This window comes from Cyanistes caeruleus, chromosome 15 (genome assembly GCF_971803275.1).
Source record: "Cyanistes caeruleus chromosome 15, bCyaCae1.hap1.1, whole genome shotgun sequence".
Lineage (NCBI taxonomy): Eukaryota > Metazoa > Chordata > Aves > Passeriformes > Paridae > Cyanistes > Cyanistes caeruleus.
Genome location: NC_141715.1, coordinates 3800486 through 3815825, shown reverse-complemented (window position 1 = coordinate 3815825; position 15340 = coordinate 3800486). Strand labels below are relative to the sequence as shown.

General features: G+C 46.3%; 1 protein-coding gene and 1 long non-coding RNA gene across 2 annotated transcripts; both read right to left on the bottom strand.

The window, feature by feature from the left end:
* Nucleotides 1-1100: 1100 nt before the first annotated feature.
* LOC111935477 (ovoinhibitor-like) lies at nucleotides 1101-11700 on the bottom strand. The gene is made up of 16 exons (XM_023935867.2): nucleotides 11575-11700; nucleotides 10772-10791; nucleotides 9847-9977; nucleotides 9616-9676; nucleotides 9001-9134; nucleotides 8535-8592; nucleotides 7431-7567; nucleotides 7016-7076; nucleotides 6127-6263; nucleotides 5636-5696; nucleotides 4159-4292; nucleotides 4018-4078; nucleotides 2613-2749; nucleotides 2226-2286; nucleotides 1746-1861; nucleotides 1101-1290 (listed from the first exon to the last, which is right to left on the bottom strand). The coding sequence occupies exons 1-16, from the start codon at nucleotides 11627-11629 to the stop codon at nucleotides 1245-1247; spliced, it is 1410 nt and encodes a 469-aa protein (XP_023791635.2). The 5' UTR covers nucleotides 11630-11700; the 3' UTR covers nucleotides 1101-1244.
* A 2175-nt stretch (nucleotides 11701-13875) lies between these two features.
* On the bottom strand, nucleotides 13876-14633 carry LOC111935364 (uncharacterized). Its single transcript, XR_002867668.2, has 3 exons — nucleotides 14536-14633; nucleotides 14229-14423; nucleotides 13876-14010 (listed from the first exon to the last, which is right to left on the bottom strand). It is a non-coding gene; the product is annotated as an uncharacterized LOC111935364 (long non-coding RNA).
* Between the last annotated feature and the right edge of the window lie 707 nt (nucleotides 14634-15340).

Genomic DNA, 15340 nt, shown 5'->3' with positions numbered 1-15340 from the left:
CAAGTCAGGAACATTTGCCTTCAGCCTATTCTTCTAGCCTGACAATTCAAAGGGTGACTTTCCAAACTGATCCAAATAATTGTGTTATTCTCTGCTGAACTACAATGGGACATTGAATCAGGGAGGCACTAACTGTAGTCCAGAAGAATCCCTGAAATATTAGGCTTGCAATAGCTTTGCTGACCTCGTGTGGAGGCAGTGGCACAGCCACTGATGAAGGGCAGCCCCAAGGTCCCCCTGCCTCCCTGCCATGCACACAGACCACCAAAATGACAATAATTATATCACCAGGTCCTGAGCAGCTTGGCCTCAAAAAAGTAGGAAAATGATTATCAGGCAGAATTTTTACTTAGGACTTTTAAAATATTTGGTCAAAACTAGTCACAAGTGAACCCCTGCATCTTTTTCCCTCCTGAATTACTTTAGAAAGCAGCTCAGTGGTGCACCAGGGCTGGCCCCCACCTCAGGGGTGATCACTGTCCACCAGTCCTGGAGATACTCTGTTGTATTAATAAATTAAGATATTTAATGAGTGGACACTTCTGCTGTCTGTGGCCCTGAATGGAGCTCAGGATTCCCCTCCTGTAGATTACATCCTTCAACTGCTTTTGACATTGTGGACAGAGGCTGGGATCCTCTTTCCTGGCAGCAGCTGCTGTCTCTGCCTTGGGACAAGCTCCACGGGCAATGGAAATGAGGACAGGGCACCTCTTGACCAGAGAGCCAATTTTCCTTTCTAACCTAAGCAAAAAGTGCTCTCCTTGAGAGCAAATCACCACCTACATCCTTGGCATTTCCCCACAGAGGAGGTGGAACATGCTCTGGAGGGAAATGTCTCCTTGCACTGACTGCAAGGAGGGAATCTGTGGTCAGGTCATACAGAGATATCATGGTTTGATAAGATTAACACTGACAAGAAGACTGAGGAGTAAGGAAAGGATGGAGAGCTCCAAGGGGCCCTCATCAGAGCAGGGATGGCACTGGCACATGGCCAGAAAATTTGATCCACATTAGTTGTAAGTGGAGAACATCAGTAGAAAAATAGATATCCACCACTGGAAGTGCCATGACAGGGCAGAGATGTGGCACTGAGACAGAGGAATGTTGCCAAGTCAGTTTATTGAACAAGTGTTTCAGGAGCTAAGGAAACAAGGCAGACTGAAGGGATGTTACTAGGGAAGGTCAGCCCATGGGAAGTCAGATGGAAAGGAGTTTGTCTTCCTGGGCTGGAGTCCAGCACAGACTTAGCATTCAGACGTGCTCATGAGGTTAAGAGTTGCCCCGCTTTCCCTGGTGAGAAAAGGAGAGAGGAGAATTAGACATGACTGACACCCTTTTCATTTCACTGGCCCAAGCATTGGCTTAGGGTTGACTGGAGATAAAGAACAATCTCAAAATCCCAAATATCCCCTTTCATTATCCTCATTTAAGAAAAGATGAATGGTTCCATTCATTTGGTACAATCCAGCTGGTTCGGTGAAATCATTCCCACACGCCCTTGTGAGCTTGTGGAACAGATTGAGTGTTGCTGAAAATCAATAAAATACTTTCAAAGCTAACAAACAGGAGGCCAAATACACATCACAGAAATGGGCCCTTCTCATTTTCCCTTACAATGCAAAAAAACCTAGAAATGTCCAGTGTATCCCACGAGCAGTTAGACAAAAAGGCATGATGAGACAGCCCTGAATTCACACAGGGACAGGAACTGATCATGGAAGGAAAGGTTTCACTCCTATACGTACACATAGGCGTTGCAGAAAATACATCTGTTGCCGTAGGTTTTGCCATCAGAGCCACAGTGGGGCATGTATTCCATGGTGCAGATAGGAGAGACTTCCTTGTAGTCCTTGCAAAGGGCCTGCACACAGAAGGTAGATATTGAGTCCCTCTGCCTGAGAGCAAACTGTGCCCCCCCAACATCAGGAATGACACCCCACTGAGAAATTAAACTGGCTGTAGCTGCATCATAACCAACCCCAAGTGTCCTCCTGGTAGCAGAAGTGATCTTGTACTGTTTCTGCCCACTGCCACATCTCCTCCTGCTTCATTACAGAGCAGTGGGATGGATGTTGGCTGTTTTATGAGCAGCGTGAAATTCCCAAGGGATCTCCTCAGGTGTGCACACCACCACCTCCTGATTTGTAGCCCAGAGCAGAAGACAGTGCCCAATGAGTGTAACAGACACTGAGCTTCACTCTTTATTCCCATTCTTTCCCACTCACTCTTGTAACATCCTCTTCACAAGGTCCGTTCTTTCTCTTGCCAAGGTTGGTCCGGTGCTCCCTGGAGGAAGGAGAGATTGTTATTAACCATGACCTTCCCTGTCACAGCCAGAGAGCAAGAACAAACCTCACTCCCACAGAGTCACAGAGATTTCCAGACCACACAGCTCTGCACCACCTGCCCAGCACTAACAAAACCAGAGCAGACACTGTCCCCAGCTGCTGCACCCCTTCTGCAGGGTGTCAAACACCAAGCAAGCCAAGCAGGAAAGCAGGGGCAGACAGACAGAATCCCTTCAGCACAAGGTTTCAGAGCGAGCCCTTGCAGATTACTGAGCTCCCACAGAGCCAAACTGTGAACCCCCAGGGAGGAAGGGGAGCACTCACAAGTTGTGGGAGCACAGGGTGCACTCGCTGGCGTAGGTGATGCCGTCGGTGCCGCACACGGGGTCGTAGATCATGGTGCAGGCCATCAGCTCCCTGCCATCCTTCATCACGGACCTGGGGTACCGGCTGCAGTTCAGCTGGGGAAAACAAGCACAGCAAAGGCTCTGCCACCAGCTCTGGTCCATGCAAGGGAGCCCCAACATATCCCCCAGCTTGTGCCTCTGCCTAAAGCTGCCCATGCCAGACCCTAAAAGGACCTGCCAGATGACAAATTGTGGTTATATATTAACTCATCCTTCATGGAAAACTAGCAATCTCCTTTCACAGCCTTCCCTGGAGAAGGCTGAATCAAGGCTGGAAGGTAGACATTACTCACTGAGCTCTGCATTTATCACGATGCCCCTATACCTTACTGAACCCACCAGGATATTACAAAAGGCAGCTCAGAAATAATCTGTAAATCAAAATGGCACGATTTATGCACTTCCTGCAAGGGGGCTGACTGTGACCAAGGTGTTTTTCATGGCCCACAAGAATGGAGGGGAGATGTGCTGACAGGTCTTTTGTTGCAATGGGACGGTTCCGAGTGCTGAGAGCTGCCAGCAGGACTGACAGCAGTGGAAGCTGATTTACGTCAGCTGAGGAGCTGGCCTTGTGTTTTAGCACTCCCAGTTTCTCCAGTGTGAACTCTTCTTCCCTGATTTATGTATCTCACCCGGCCTGAGCACAGAGCGTACTCAGGAAACAAAGGAATGGCATTTCATAGTTTGTTTGTATAGAAATGAAATATCTGACTCAGGATGTTGACTCTTTCAAACATGCTAATGAGGTGCCTTTGTTTTTCTATTCCCCAGTGAGAGTAAATGGCTTAGACCTGGCCAAATATAGTTAATCTGGTATTTTTACATGATTCATGTTGGTATATATTAGATTACATCGCATTTACCAAAAAAAAAAAACCCCAAAAACCACCAAACCAAAAACCAGAGGTGGGTTTGAATCCCCTGACACCTTAGGTATCAGCATTCAAAACACAGGAATTTTTCTAATCTTTGCAGAACATCCTTTTGTAAAACACAAGCACTGAGAAAGAATTGGGTTCCCAGGGCCCTCTGCATCCCCTGCTGTGACCGAGTGCTGTGGGAAAAGGATTCTCTGTGTAAAGCCTTAAATCATTAATCACCTGCCTGTCTCATAACTCAGTCCTCACCTGTCCTCTTCTCTTTCTTTCCCTGATTGTGTGCAGGAAGTGCACAACGTTCCTGCTGATGGGAGGGTGATATTCACCCACAGAAGGAAGGGCAGCACAAGTGTGACCCCTGTGGAGGCTGCACCACCCAAACCACCCAGCATTTGCTCAGGTTGTGCAGCTGCCACCTGCTCAAACCCTTCAGGTGCCACTTACCTGGGGAGCTTCTTCCACGCACTTTCCATCATGCTTCTTGGCAACCTCAGTTCCGTGTTCACTGGAAGAGAAAGCAGAGTTCAAAATGCTCAGAGAAATAACCCAGTGGGGCTCTCAGGGTGTGTGACCTGCAGGGCTCACATGTTGTGGGCACACAGGGCGCAGTCGTTGCTGTAGGTGACGCCGTCTGTCCCGCAGATCTCGCGCAGGATGAAGGGACAGGCGCTGATGGCCTCTCCGGCTTTGGTACCGCTCAGGTACATGCTGCAGTCAACCTGGGCAGACAAAACAGCCATGCTGGGTCAGTGTCCCACCTGAAGTCTTCCCCCTCTAGATTTTAGAGGTCTTTGCCAGGGGAAAATCAGGGTTTTTAAAGTTTAGGCTTGAATAAAAATAATGTAATTGTAGTTGGGTATTTTCTGCTAGCAGAGGGAACAGTCAGTAAAAGAGATTATTTTCCTAGAGTAGAATATACACAGATTTTAAATCCAGCATTCATAAAGATTGGAAAATACCTCTAAAATCATTGAGCCCAACCATTAACCCAGAGCCCTCATGTTCATCACCAAACCATATCCTTAAGTGCCACATCCACACACCCTTTGAACAACTCCAAGGAATAGTGACCATTCTCTGGTCAGCCTGTTCCAATTACTGACAAGATTTCCACTGAAGATTCTTTTTTTCCAAATTTCTGAACTAAACATCCCCTAACTCAGCCTGAGGAATCTGATTTAAAATGTTTGACATTGAGTGCAGCTTGACAAAGTTTACTGTATCCAAGATTTTGTTTCAGTATTTCCAAGAGCAGCAAGACCTGTTTCACCAGCTTCTGCTGCAAAAATATTTACAATTTATCAAATCAAATGGTTTAAATATTTGAGGATCAATAGACAAATACTTATTGGAAATCAGCCTACATTAGCTAAGCATCACTGACACTTCACTGTCATTTTGCACAGCCTCCCCAATGCAGTGTCTCTTATTATCCATATTTCCCATGTGGTCCAAGAACAAATTAAAGCAAAGACCACATTTTAACAACGTGCCTTTTCTACAGAATATATATTGCAGTCCCTCAGGATGCATGAAATTATTTTTGGTGCTTCAGAGCTGCTCTGCATAAGCAGAATAAATGTGTTGAGATATTATCAGCACATATTGTTACTGTGCAGGATAATAAAGCTATTTCTGTACACATACCTGAGAGCAGATTTGTCCTGGCTGACCAGAGTACAAGGATTTTTTTAACCTGCCTGTCTAGTGCAATGGAAATCCTAGCACTGAATAAATACATGGACATCTAAAACAGCCTTTCCACCTCTCCTACTGTGCTAAAATGAGCTGCATGGTTCTTGGGCTGCCTCTGATGATTTCTGTGCAGAGATTGGCAGTACTGGGACATTTTGTTTCTGAAGTCCCAGCCTGTCCCCATCCTCTCTTTCCCTCCTGTACAGCACACTGGCAGCTGTGAGCAGCTGAGGAGAAGCACAGCATCAGCATGAACCCTGTGCACCACCCTCCACCCACCCCTGGGTGCACTGAGCCCAGCCAGGATCTTCCTGGAGACCACGGAGAGAGTAGATGGTGCTTATTTTATAGCTGAAAGAACACTTACAGGAGTGCTCTCCTCCTTGCATCTTCCATCGTGGCTTTTCTTAACATCAGTCCCGTGTTGTCTGAAAGGGAGATGTTGGGCTCACCACCTGTGCCCTGGGACACACAGGTGCCACAGAAAGCAAACTAAACCCATAACCAATAGAGATGATAAAGGAAACACCTGACTGCCTGATGAACCAGCCTCTCCCTGTCATTAAAAAGTGTAATTCTACAGTCAGGTTTCATCATTGTGTGCTGTATAACAGCTCCATTCACTCCTTCCCCTTCCAAATATCACAGCCCTCACAGAGTGCTCAGGCTGAGAGCTGGCTCTCCCACACTCCCCCAAGGAATAAAAGGAGCATCAGGGAACAAAATCAGGTGAAAAGGGCTCCAGGAAACACAGATATGAAAGAGAAACACAGATATGTTAATACCAAAAAGAAAAGCCATCTGGTGAGCTAACCCTGGCTTGCCACTCCAAAAGAGAGTCCTGTGTACAATACTTACACGTTGTGGGCACAGATGCTGCAGTCGTTGTCATAAGTGAACCCATCTGTGCCACACACCGGGTGCAGGATCCTGGGGCACCGGACCAGGTCTTTGCCACCCTTCACCTTTCTGGCTGGGAATTTACTGCAGTCAAGCTACAAAAAAAAAAAAGCAGCAGCATCAAACCTGAGGAAGACCTCCTTCTCCAATAAAATAAATTCCATCATAACCTCCTGCCATGTCTCTAATGCTGGGATGCTGAGATAACACCAGTGCTATGACTCAGTTCTTACTAAACCAGGCTGAGTCAGCTCTGCCTGAACCCTCTCACACGAGGGGAACTGCACAGCACTGCATGAGGTGCCAAATCCCTGGCTTAAGCACCTTGGTCACTCCCAACTGCAAGATATATAAGAAAAGAAACAAAAAAACTTTGAAACATGGACCTTTTTTAACTGTACAGCAAAAGAAGTTGGACTTTGCACTTGAAGGGCCTCCTCAAAAGAAGATCAAAGCCCAAACTGAACAACTTCCACATTTATGTGTTAACATGTCCTACACAGCAGCTGATACATTCCAATCAAAACTTCAGGTGTGCTCTACGTTTCACAACATGTCCCCACCCCAAAGGCTGCCGTAGGTGTGAATTCATCACGAGAACTCCGTGCATGGCTCTCACCCAGCCCATCTGCCAGAGCTGTTGGGCAGGGAGGGCCCAGAGGACACCTGCCTCAGGACAGGTGAGGGTGACATTTGCAGGCATCCTCGACACAAGGAGCTGACAAGACTTAAAAGACAGGTGGAGAAAGCCAGGCTTCAGGCCAGCTCACTTTCAGAGTAGATGTCACCTCAGAGAACCCTTCAGCTGATGCAGCTAAGAGGAGTAAGCCTTATATTGAACACTTACCTCATCAGTCTTCTCTCTGCACTGTCCACTGTGCCTCTTGCCAACATGGGTCCTTTTTTCCCTGGAAGAGGGAAACAGTAAAATAAATGCTTATACTCTTGGTCAAAGTTATGTGCAAAATGAAGCAAACCATGGTTTCAGACTCTTTAAAAAGTGTTCAGAATTGCTACTTATTACCAAGCTCATCCCATCTTCTCATAACGTGCAATTTAAAGCAATATTCTGAATTGTTCCTTCCTCTGCCCAGCCCACAGACTCATCCAAGGAGATGCCTCATGACTTCACCATGAGAAAGAAACTCAAAGCAAATCCAAAACCATCCCATTGCTAAGAGACTTGAAGAAACAGTCAGGTGCAGAAATGCAGCAGTACAGTTCTCAAGACTGAGGAGGAGCACTCTGGGCACGGCACTCACACGTTGTGGGCGCAGATCATGCACTCATTGTCGTATGTGCTGTCATCTGTGCCACAAACTGGATTCCAGTCCCTCGGACAGGCTACCAATGTTTTTCCGTCTTTGGTGGTTTGTGTTCGGTACCTGGTGCAGTCAACCTGGCAAAATAAGGATGAATCACTCTGGAGAAGCCCTTGCTATGCAAGAAAAGTTGAATCAAAACCTTTTTGGTCTGTATTTCAGCCTCCAATGTTTTTGTAACAGGACAAAGCCCTGTTACACTGAAGCTAAATCTCCAATCAGAAATTATATTTCTGAATATTAGCCTAGTTCTCCAGGAGTCAAGAAAAAGGACTATCTTGGAGAAGAGGTATTTGAGGCATAAGAACATGTACAAAATTTTCAGTCTAGTCTCATTTAAAAAAATCTTGAATTTGCTAAGAAACATTTTTCAACAGCTGTAAATCTGAATAACACTGTTTCAGTTTGTGTTGGTTTTCTCCACACTTTTCCAGCTCTGTGATTTCTTCTTACTTCAGATTCCCTGTAGTTCAGTACAGGATTTGAAAGGATAGGAAAGAATGGTTATCTACCTGTTGGAGAATGGACTTCCTACATCCCAGAATTTTAGCACTGAAATACAGAAGCTTCTCCTTCCAAGGCATCAGACTGTTAGCCTCAGACAAAGATACAATAAACTATGCTCTATAAATATTTATGGTTAGTGCTCTTATGAGTCTCACTACATCTGTGAATACAACCAGCATGGGGGTTTTGAATCCCTGCTGCTGAGGGTGGAAACATTTGTGGTCTCCAGAGAGAAAGCTGCCAACCTGCACAGCATGCTGGCAAGAGAAATCTTCTGGCCCTCCTGGGGACACAAATCAGCTCCTCATCCCATATCCATCTCCTTCCTCTTTCCTCAGTTTGGTGTGGTAAGCATGGGGTGATCTCTCAGGGAGGATGCCAAATCCACCCCCACCATGAAGAAAAGCAAATAATGGACTGGGACCCTTGTACACCTCATCCTATGGACCTCTTGCAGCTTCCTAGTGAAATCTGTGAGGTCCTCATGATTTTATTAGCAGCCCTAAGAGATGGGGTTTTGACCTCTATTGCACTTACAGCAACAGATTCCTTGCAGGGCCCTTCATGTATTTTGGTAACGTTGGTGTCGTGCTCTCTGAAAGGAAGAAAAGCTTTGGTTAGGGAACATTGAGGATAACTTTCCCCATGACACTGCAGGCACTGGGACAACAAAGCAGGGTCCCACCCTCCCCCTGGGACACCACAACTGCCTGAATTCTCTGAATGTGCCCTGCAGATGGCAACTGCTAATGTACACTATTCCCATGGGAATTAAGTGTTAGGAGTAATTAGGTGTTACAAGCAACACTTTGATCTGCTCATGTCTCTGCTCTGGTTCTGGCCAAAAAAATGGGGAAGCCACTCAGGTTGGCTGAAGAATCACGAGAAGCCAGCAGCAAGGAGACATACAGAGACACCTGCCTTAAAACTGGTATTTTACAGAAGCCTCTGGGAGCCTCAACTTGCTGATTATCCAGAAGGACATTCCATGCACAGGACTTACGCATTGTAGGCACAGATCCCGCAGTCATTGTCATAAGTGAAGCTGTCTGAGCCACAGACTGGTTTCATTATCCTTGGGCACGCAACGATGACCTGATCATCTACTACAGCTCTACGGTAATTACTGCAATCAACCTGTAAAAATAGCAGGAATAGAGAAAAAAGAAAGCATTTTTTTGACATAAAGATATAACACTCTTACACAGTCTTCTCACTCTCCCTCAGCCTTTGGGGACAAATCCAGCATCAAACCAATTTCATTAGCACAAGTAGAAACCAAAAATTCTGTGGGAATTCTCTCCAATGAAAAAAAGAAGGGATAGTAAGAAAGACTGTGATTTGGGTTTTGTGAGGTCCTTCATAGGATCCTGCTGGAGGCATCCAAGTGGTCAGATCCAACCTTCAGCCAATATATTATTTTTATTTTATTCCCAATTAGAAAGGTTTGAAGTCTGAAGTAGAAAATAACAGAGAGATGGTATCAGATAACCTATAAAACCCTCTCAGCTTTGGTTATCACCAGATTTTTTTTTGGGCTGTGTACACCAGCTGTGCACTTTCTGTCCCACACTTCTGCATGGTGTTTGAGTTGTCCCCATTACAGACTCTGTCTTACCACGATAGGTTTTGGGTCACATTCTCCATCGCGTTCCTTCTCCACACTGGCACCATGTTCCCTGGAAGAAAGCAGACCTGTCTCAGTGACCAAGAGAGCATCACCTCAAGGCTGGTGGTGTTGTCACCCAGCTGCAAAGGCACATGCTTCTCATCCCTGGGGAGCAAAGCTGCCACCTCTGCCTGGAACCCCCTGCCCCGAGGCCTCTGTGGGGTCCCCAGCAAGACTCACACATTGTGGAAGCAGATCCCGCATTCGTTGCTGTACGTGTTGCCATCCGTGCCACACACCGGTTTCAAGTGCCTTGGGCAAGCAACCCCGGGATTCCCATCCTTGCCACGGGTGTACTGGCTGCAATCAAGCTGTGGAAGCAGCCCAGAATCAGCCTCAATTTTGGCTCCCCCACGGAGTGAAACCCCCCAGCATCCTCCCACCGCCGCCGCGCCCGCCGCTGCTGCTGGGAGGTAAATTAGAGGCATTATTGGGAATCTGCTCAGGCAGTCAGGAATCTTCCCTACAGAAGTTTCTGATTATGCACTTCTGCCGGGGTCCAGGGAGGCAGGATGGCTGTGGGTGAGACAGTGCCTAATGAAGGCAGTGGTAATTGGGAGCCCCTCGGCTCCGCAGCGGATCCTTCCAGATCGTGCTGCACTCTGGAGAGTTCCGGAGGCTCGGAGCTGCGTGGGAGGAACCTGCAGACAAATCCACGGCTCAGGCCCTGCTGGTTTTCTCTCTGTGATATAGGTAGAGAAATTTATGCAAGGAATTCTTTGTGCCTTGCTGTATGGAAGCAATTATCAGAGTCACAGTGTTTGATGTTTTCGAGCGTGTCATCCTAAGACAGTTTTCCTCACGAGGAGGCAAACTACTGCCTTTGGCTGGGTGTAACTAAATTATGTCTAAGAGTTAATATAATAAGGGTGTACAATTACTTCTTGTTTTTTCATTTTATTTAATGAACCGAAAATATTGCAAAAAATGGGGATCTTTTATTTTCTCATGAAATTGGAAATGTTGTTCAACCATGCACTGGCAAATATTATTTTAACAGCAAAGATTTCATTAGATTTAACCCATGTGCTCATTGGGTAGCTACATACTGTTTCTACTTTACCAGAAGCCTGAAAAGAACATAATAAATAGATCTGTAGCTCACCTGAACTCCAAAAGCAGTACCTGAAAGAAAAAAAAGGAGACAGGAAAAAAAACACCAACAAATTATTAACATGCAAAGATATTTACATATGTAAATATTTTCATGACATGAGTTAATTCAGTGATTAGTCAACACTAATTTATTTTGTTTAGGAAAATGTTGAGTTTTACATTATTCCAATAAATGGCAGTAGGATGTATTAAAAGTTACTAAATAAAATTTCATTGTCCTTCTGAGGGGAGATAAACCTTGTGAGAGCACATGTAATTATCTACCCCTAAAATGTTACAGGTGATACAGGTACATTCAATTCTATACTCTTGGATTTTAGCCTCTTCTAAGAGACTTTTATGTTTGACTTTCAAAAGTTCGGACATGCATGTTTAAGATAATTATTGCCACCATCACTGTCCACCTCCAAATCCAACATTCTCAGTTACCAGGAGTAACACAGCAAACTCCCAGTGCAATCCCAGAGGTTAAAGCTTGCATTTCTATTGCTCACATAGGTAATAAGGCCATTTTCTACAGCTTTATTTTGCCTTTATACTCAGGACTGCCATGTGCAAGCCCCTACCCTGCACGAGAACTGCTCCTACAAACCAAGAGGATAACAGCTGTATGATGTTTGCTGAAACCTCAGTCTTGAAACCTAATTTCTTTGTTGTGCTCTCTCAGGAAGGCAATTTCTTCATGGAACAAGGCTCTCCTCCATGTTGCAAGACCCAAAGGCTTTTACTGAAATAAAAACTCAACTCTGACTCAGCCAGATCGATCTTTGCACTACCCCAGTGAACACTCACCCAAGCAGCAGCAAAGGGCAATAGCTGCCCTCACCAAAACTCCTGTCACCTTCATGGCAGCCAGGGACACCCCTCGAGTGCAGCCTGCCTGCTCTCTGTGCGGGAGAGGAAGATTGCAGGGAGGAGCAGGAATATATAGCACACCACGCTACCAAGTGGTCCCACCTCATTAGGCAACGCTCCCCGCCTGTCATCACCACTCAAAGCCAAAAACGTGTTTACCCAGCTCTGGGTATCTGGCTAATGATTGATACAAGTGTGTGTGCCAGGAAGGGGATTTTGTGTGGCTTGAGGTGGGTGGGAACCATGCCAGGACCCCCCCTTGTCCCGCACACTCTGCCCAGCTCTGGGCTGCCCCGCGCACGGCTGCAGCACATCGTGGGCTCACATCTCCCCTGTGCCTACCTAAATGCAATTAGCACTTTCCCCTCATCCACAGTTTTCAACTGAGCTGCCAACTGATAGCCAAACCCCCCGTTATTTAACTACAGAACATGATTTTGCACTCTTCCCCATTGTATTTCAGGCCAATTTGAGCCCAGAAGGTCACCCTGTGCTCTGCAGGAGGAATCCTGCTCTTCTCCTCTTTAAAAAACTCAGCAGTGCTCTGCTGTTCGTGCCAACTTTTCCTGTAACACAGCAAGGAGCAAAAACACTAAGTTTGGTCCTAAAAATCCATCTTTTTGGTTGTTCACTGATAACTCCCATGGCACCTTCTGCTCATCTTCTCCCACCCCCAACATGGCCAGTCCCTGACCCACCTTACTGAGCCTAAGTGACACCATCCCCCAGGGCAGCAGGCCAGATGCCTTTAATGTCTGCACAGACTAGATGTACTGTACTTCCTTTACCTAGGAAGTCAGCCAACTTTGCAAAGATTGGTATTAGCCCACGCATGGTTTGCTTCCTGAAAATTCACTGTGTACGTTATCTCTTTATGCTTTATGTCTTTAGTTTTCTTCAAACATCTCCTTAAGGTTTGCCCACTATTCAGGTAATGGAACTTAAGATTGGCCCTGAGCACATTTCTGTCCTTTATGTAAGGAAATTTTTGGCAATTCTTTGGATTAATCTCAATTGTAGACTTCTCAGTTGGGATCCTAAATCCTCCAAATCTCTCACTAACTTTTCATTTTTCAAATTCTGTATTTGGTAATCAAAATCCTTGCTTGCAGATCTATTTTTGACATAATTTAAACAGAGCGAGCTTGTGTTGAATCATCACAGTTTTATTTTCTAAGAGAAGGACATTTCCAACATTTTTCCCACTTGAAAAGCAAATCCACAACAACACAATTTTAGGGATTACCTAGTGGAAAAATATTTGCTTTCATATCCAGGAGTTCTGCTAATATTAGTACTTTGCAGTGTGCATCTGCAAAACTAAAGCCTCTCCAAACGCCAACGTTTCCTGCTACATTAGGGACACGAGGGATCGTGTCCTTGTTCAAACTCCTCATTTTCATTCCTTCCCCCTGATGTTCTGGCCCTGTGCTTCCTGACCTTCCCCTTATCTCAGTTCCACCAAGTATCCAGGACTCCAGACCTCTGGCTGGATGCAGACCTCGGCTACAAGGACCCCTTCTCATCCCGATTACAATATCCATCTCCCAGGGCTTATTCCAGCCAAGGCCAGGATCCATTAATGCCTCCTGGCAGTGGAAAATGATTCCTGACAACTTAATTGCCAGGCTCTGTAAAAGCTGTCATGGTCAAGCAAATTCCTGCCAATGTCCACAGCGATGACACCTGAACCCTATCGGAAAGGAGATATTATTTGCAAACCAAATCTGCAGTTAAAGTGGATTGACTCAGCATGTTCTGTCAAGAGCAAAGTAATTCCCTTCCAACCAAGCTATTAAATTTGGGAAGTAGTTTGCAATAGGAGAAAGAGTAAAGGGACAGGAGAGCAAACACCTGTCAAGGATCTAGAGGAGGAGCTCAGATTTAGAAAACCCTGCAGTTACAGCACGTGTCTGCTGTCCCCTGTGTCAGCCGAGGCACACAGAGCTCAGCTTTGCGCTCCTGCCCTGTGCAAGAGAAAGATCCATGCTCTGACTCTCCCAGCGAGCTGCCTGCTTCACAGAGAGTGATTCAGCAGAGCTTTTCCCACCAGGAACTAGGAACTTGTCCCTCAGAACAGAGCCTTTCAGGAGCAGAGGAGGCAGGTGCAGCACATTCCACCCACACTGGACAGGGAGACCTTTGGCTGTGTTTACACCCTTCTGCTTGTGCAACTCCCACTTGCAGCGATGCTGTGTTGACATCTATCTGTTTATTTTCCTTTGTTGCTAATCCCACCTGGCTGAGCAGCTCTGGACATGAGCACTCCACCCCCTTCTTCTGCTGCCTCTCCAGGTTACCTCTGGCCCTGTGAATCATCTGTCTCCATCTCTGCAGAATCTCACTGACACAGGCCGAGAAAGGAAGCAACCCCTTTGAGGCAAGAAGGCAACAAAGACAACTCATCTGTTTTTCAGAAATATATTCAGAAATTGTCTGTGCTTCCCACCCTCAAACCACAGGGATGGTTGTTACCACACCCAGCATGAAGATATTTCTTTTGGGACCTCCTGCATCAAGGGTCTGGATTTCTAATTTGCAAACAGTCACATCTTGCTTTTGGTGAACAACTTGAGCAGAATTTCTCATACCTTTATGCCAGAGGAAAACACTGGAAGTTTTTGTGTTGCAAAACTTCTTCCAGGAGAAGAGGTGGGCAGCAGGAGAGATCTTGCAGCAGAATAGAGCAGTGAGATCCCAGGGAAATTGCCTGGAGAAGAGCTCCCTGTAGTAGGGAGAGCCTTGCAGGGAAAGACAGATGTTCTAACAGCTGCCAAACAGAAGCCCTGAAGAGAGGAAAGAGAGAAGCCCATTCATGAGTCCCCAAGGTGAAAGCAGATGGGCCATGGAGCATAAATTGTGATAATCAAGACAAATAACATTGAAATCCCCAGGTACCCATAGCAGAAGCTGTGTGGTGGGACTGAGCATCGCAGGGATGTAGGGAGAGTCAGAAAAGAGAGCTCTGCAGTAGAGCCACAGGGGCTTCCCTACACAAACAGCATCAAGCTCTCCATGTCACAATTCACCAAGTTCTTAAAGGAACAAATGCCCCTAAACTGAGAGATTTCCAGCACTGCCTTCTGTGGCAGCCTGCAGAAGGTGGCCTGGGCAGAGCACCCCGAGAGGCCACGCCAGGGCTCTCCCTCGGTGTGGCTGAAGAGCAGCAGGGAGTTGCTGAGCAGAGCTCCCAGGCTCCAAATGGACAGAGGATTGAAAAACACCACAGGGAGTTCAAGGTCTGCTGAGGCATCTGCCAGAGTCAACAGACCTCACTCTCTACCAAGAGCAGCACTTATATGCCCTGGACTTGCATAAGTTCCTGACACCTTCTATGAAAAAAGGAAGAAAACCCTGAGATGCTTAAGGTCCCGGCAGAGGGCAGTTTAGCTCAGAACCCAATAGCCCTGAGAGGCTGGAGACCAAAGTGTCAGCTCATAATGCCCGTTCTGCAAAACCTCAGGAACTGCTGTGAACCACATGGGGTCTGTGGTTATTGGCAAGCAACACCCTTAATAAAGTGTAATTTACAGCAAACCGAAGAGTCTCCAGAGCGCTGGTACCTTTCCAGTTTCATAGAGGACTGGCGTGGCCTCGTTGCCTTTTTAAAGGGCAACACAAAGGGCAACCAAGAGCAAACATAAAAGAAAAAGTGGTAAACCTCCAGCACCTCACGAGCCTTTGCCTGCTCTCCCCCAGGAAT

Bases quoted from the DNA above. Each gene is read 5' to 3' on its own strand.
- LOC111935477 (XM_023935867.2), bottom strand. From the start codon at position 11,629: ATGAAGGTGACAGGAGTTTTGGTGAGGGCAGCTATTGCCCTTTGCTGC. The intron at 9,135-9,615 runs GTAAGACAGAGT...CTATTTTTACAG, and splicing joins GTGACCCAAAACCTATCGTG to GTTGATTGCAGTAATTACCG. The intron at 1,291-1,745 runs GTACGTATAGGA...TTTTCTCACCAG, and splicing joins ATTTTCTGCAACGCCTATGT to GGAAAGCGGGGCAACTCTTA.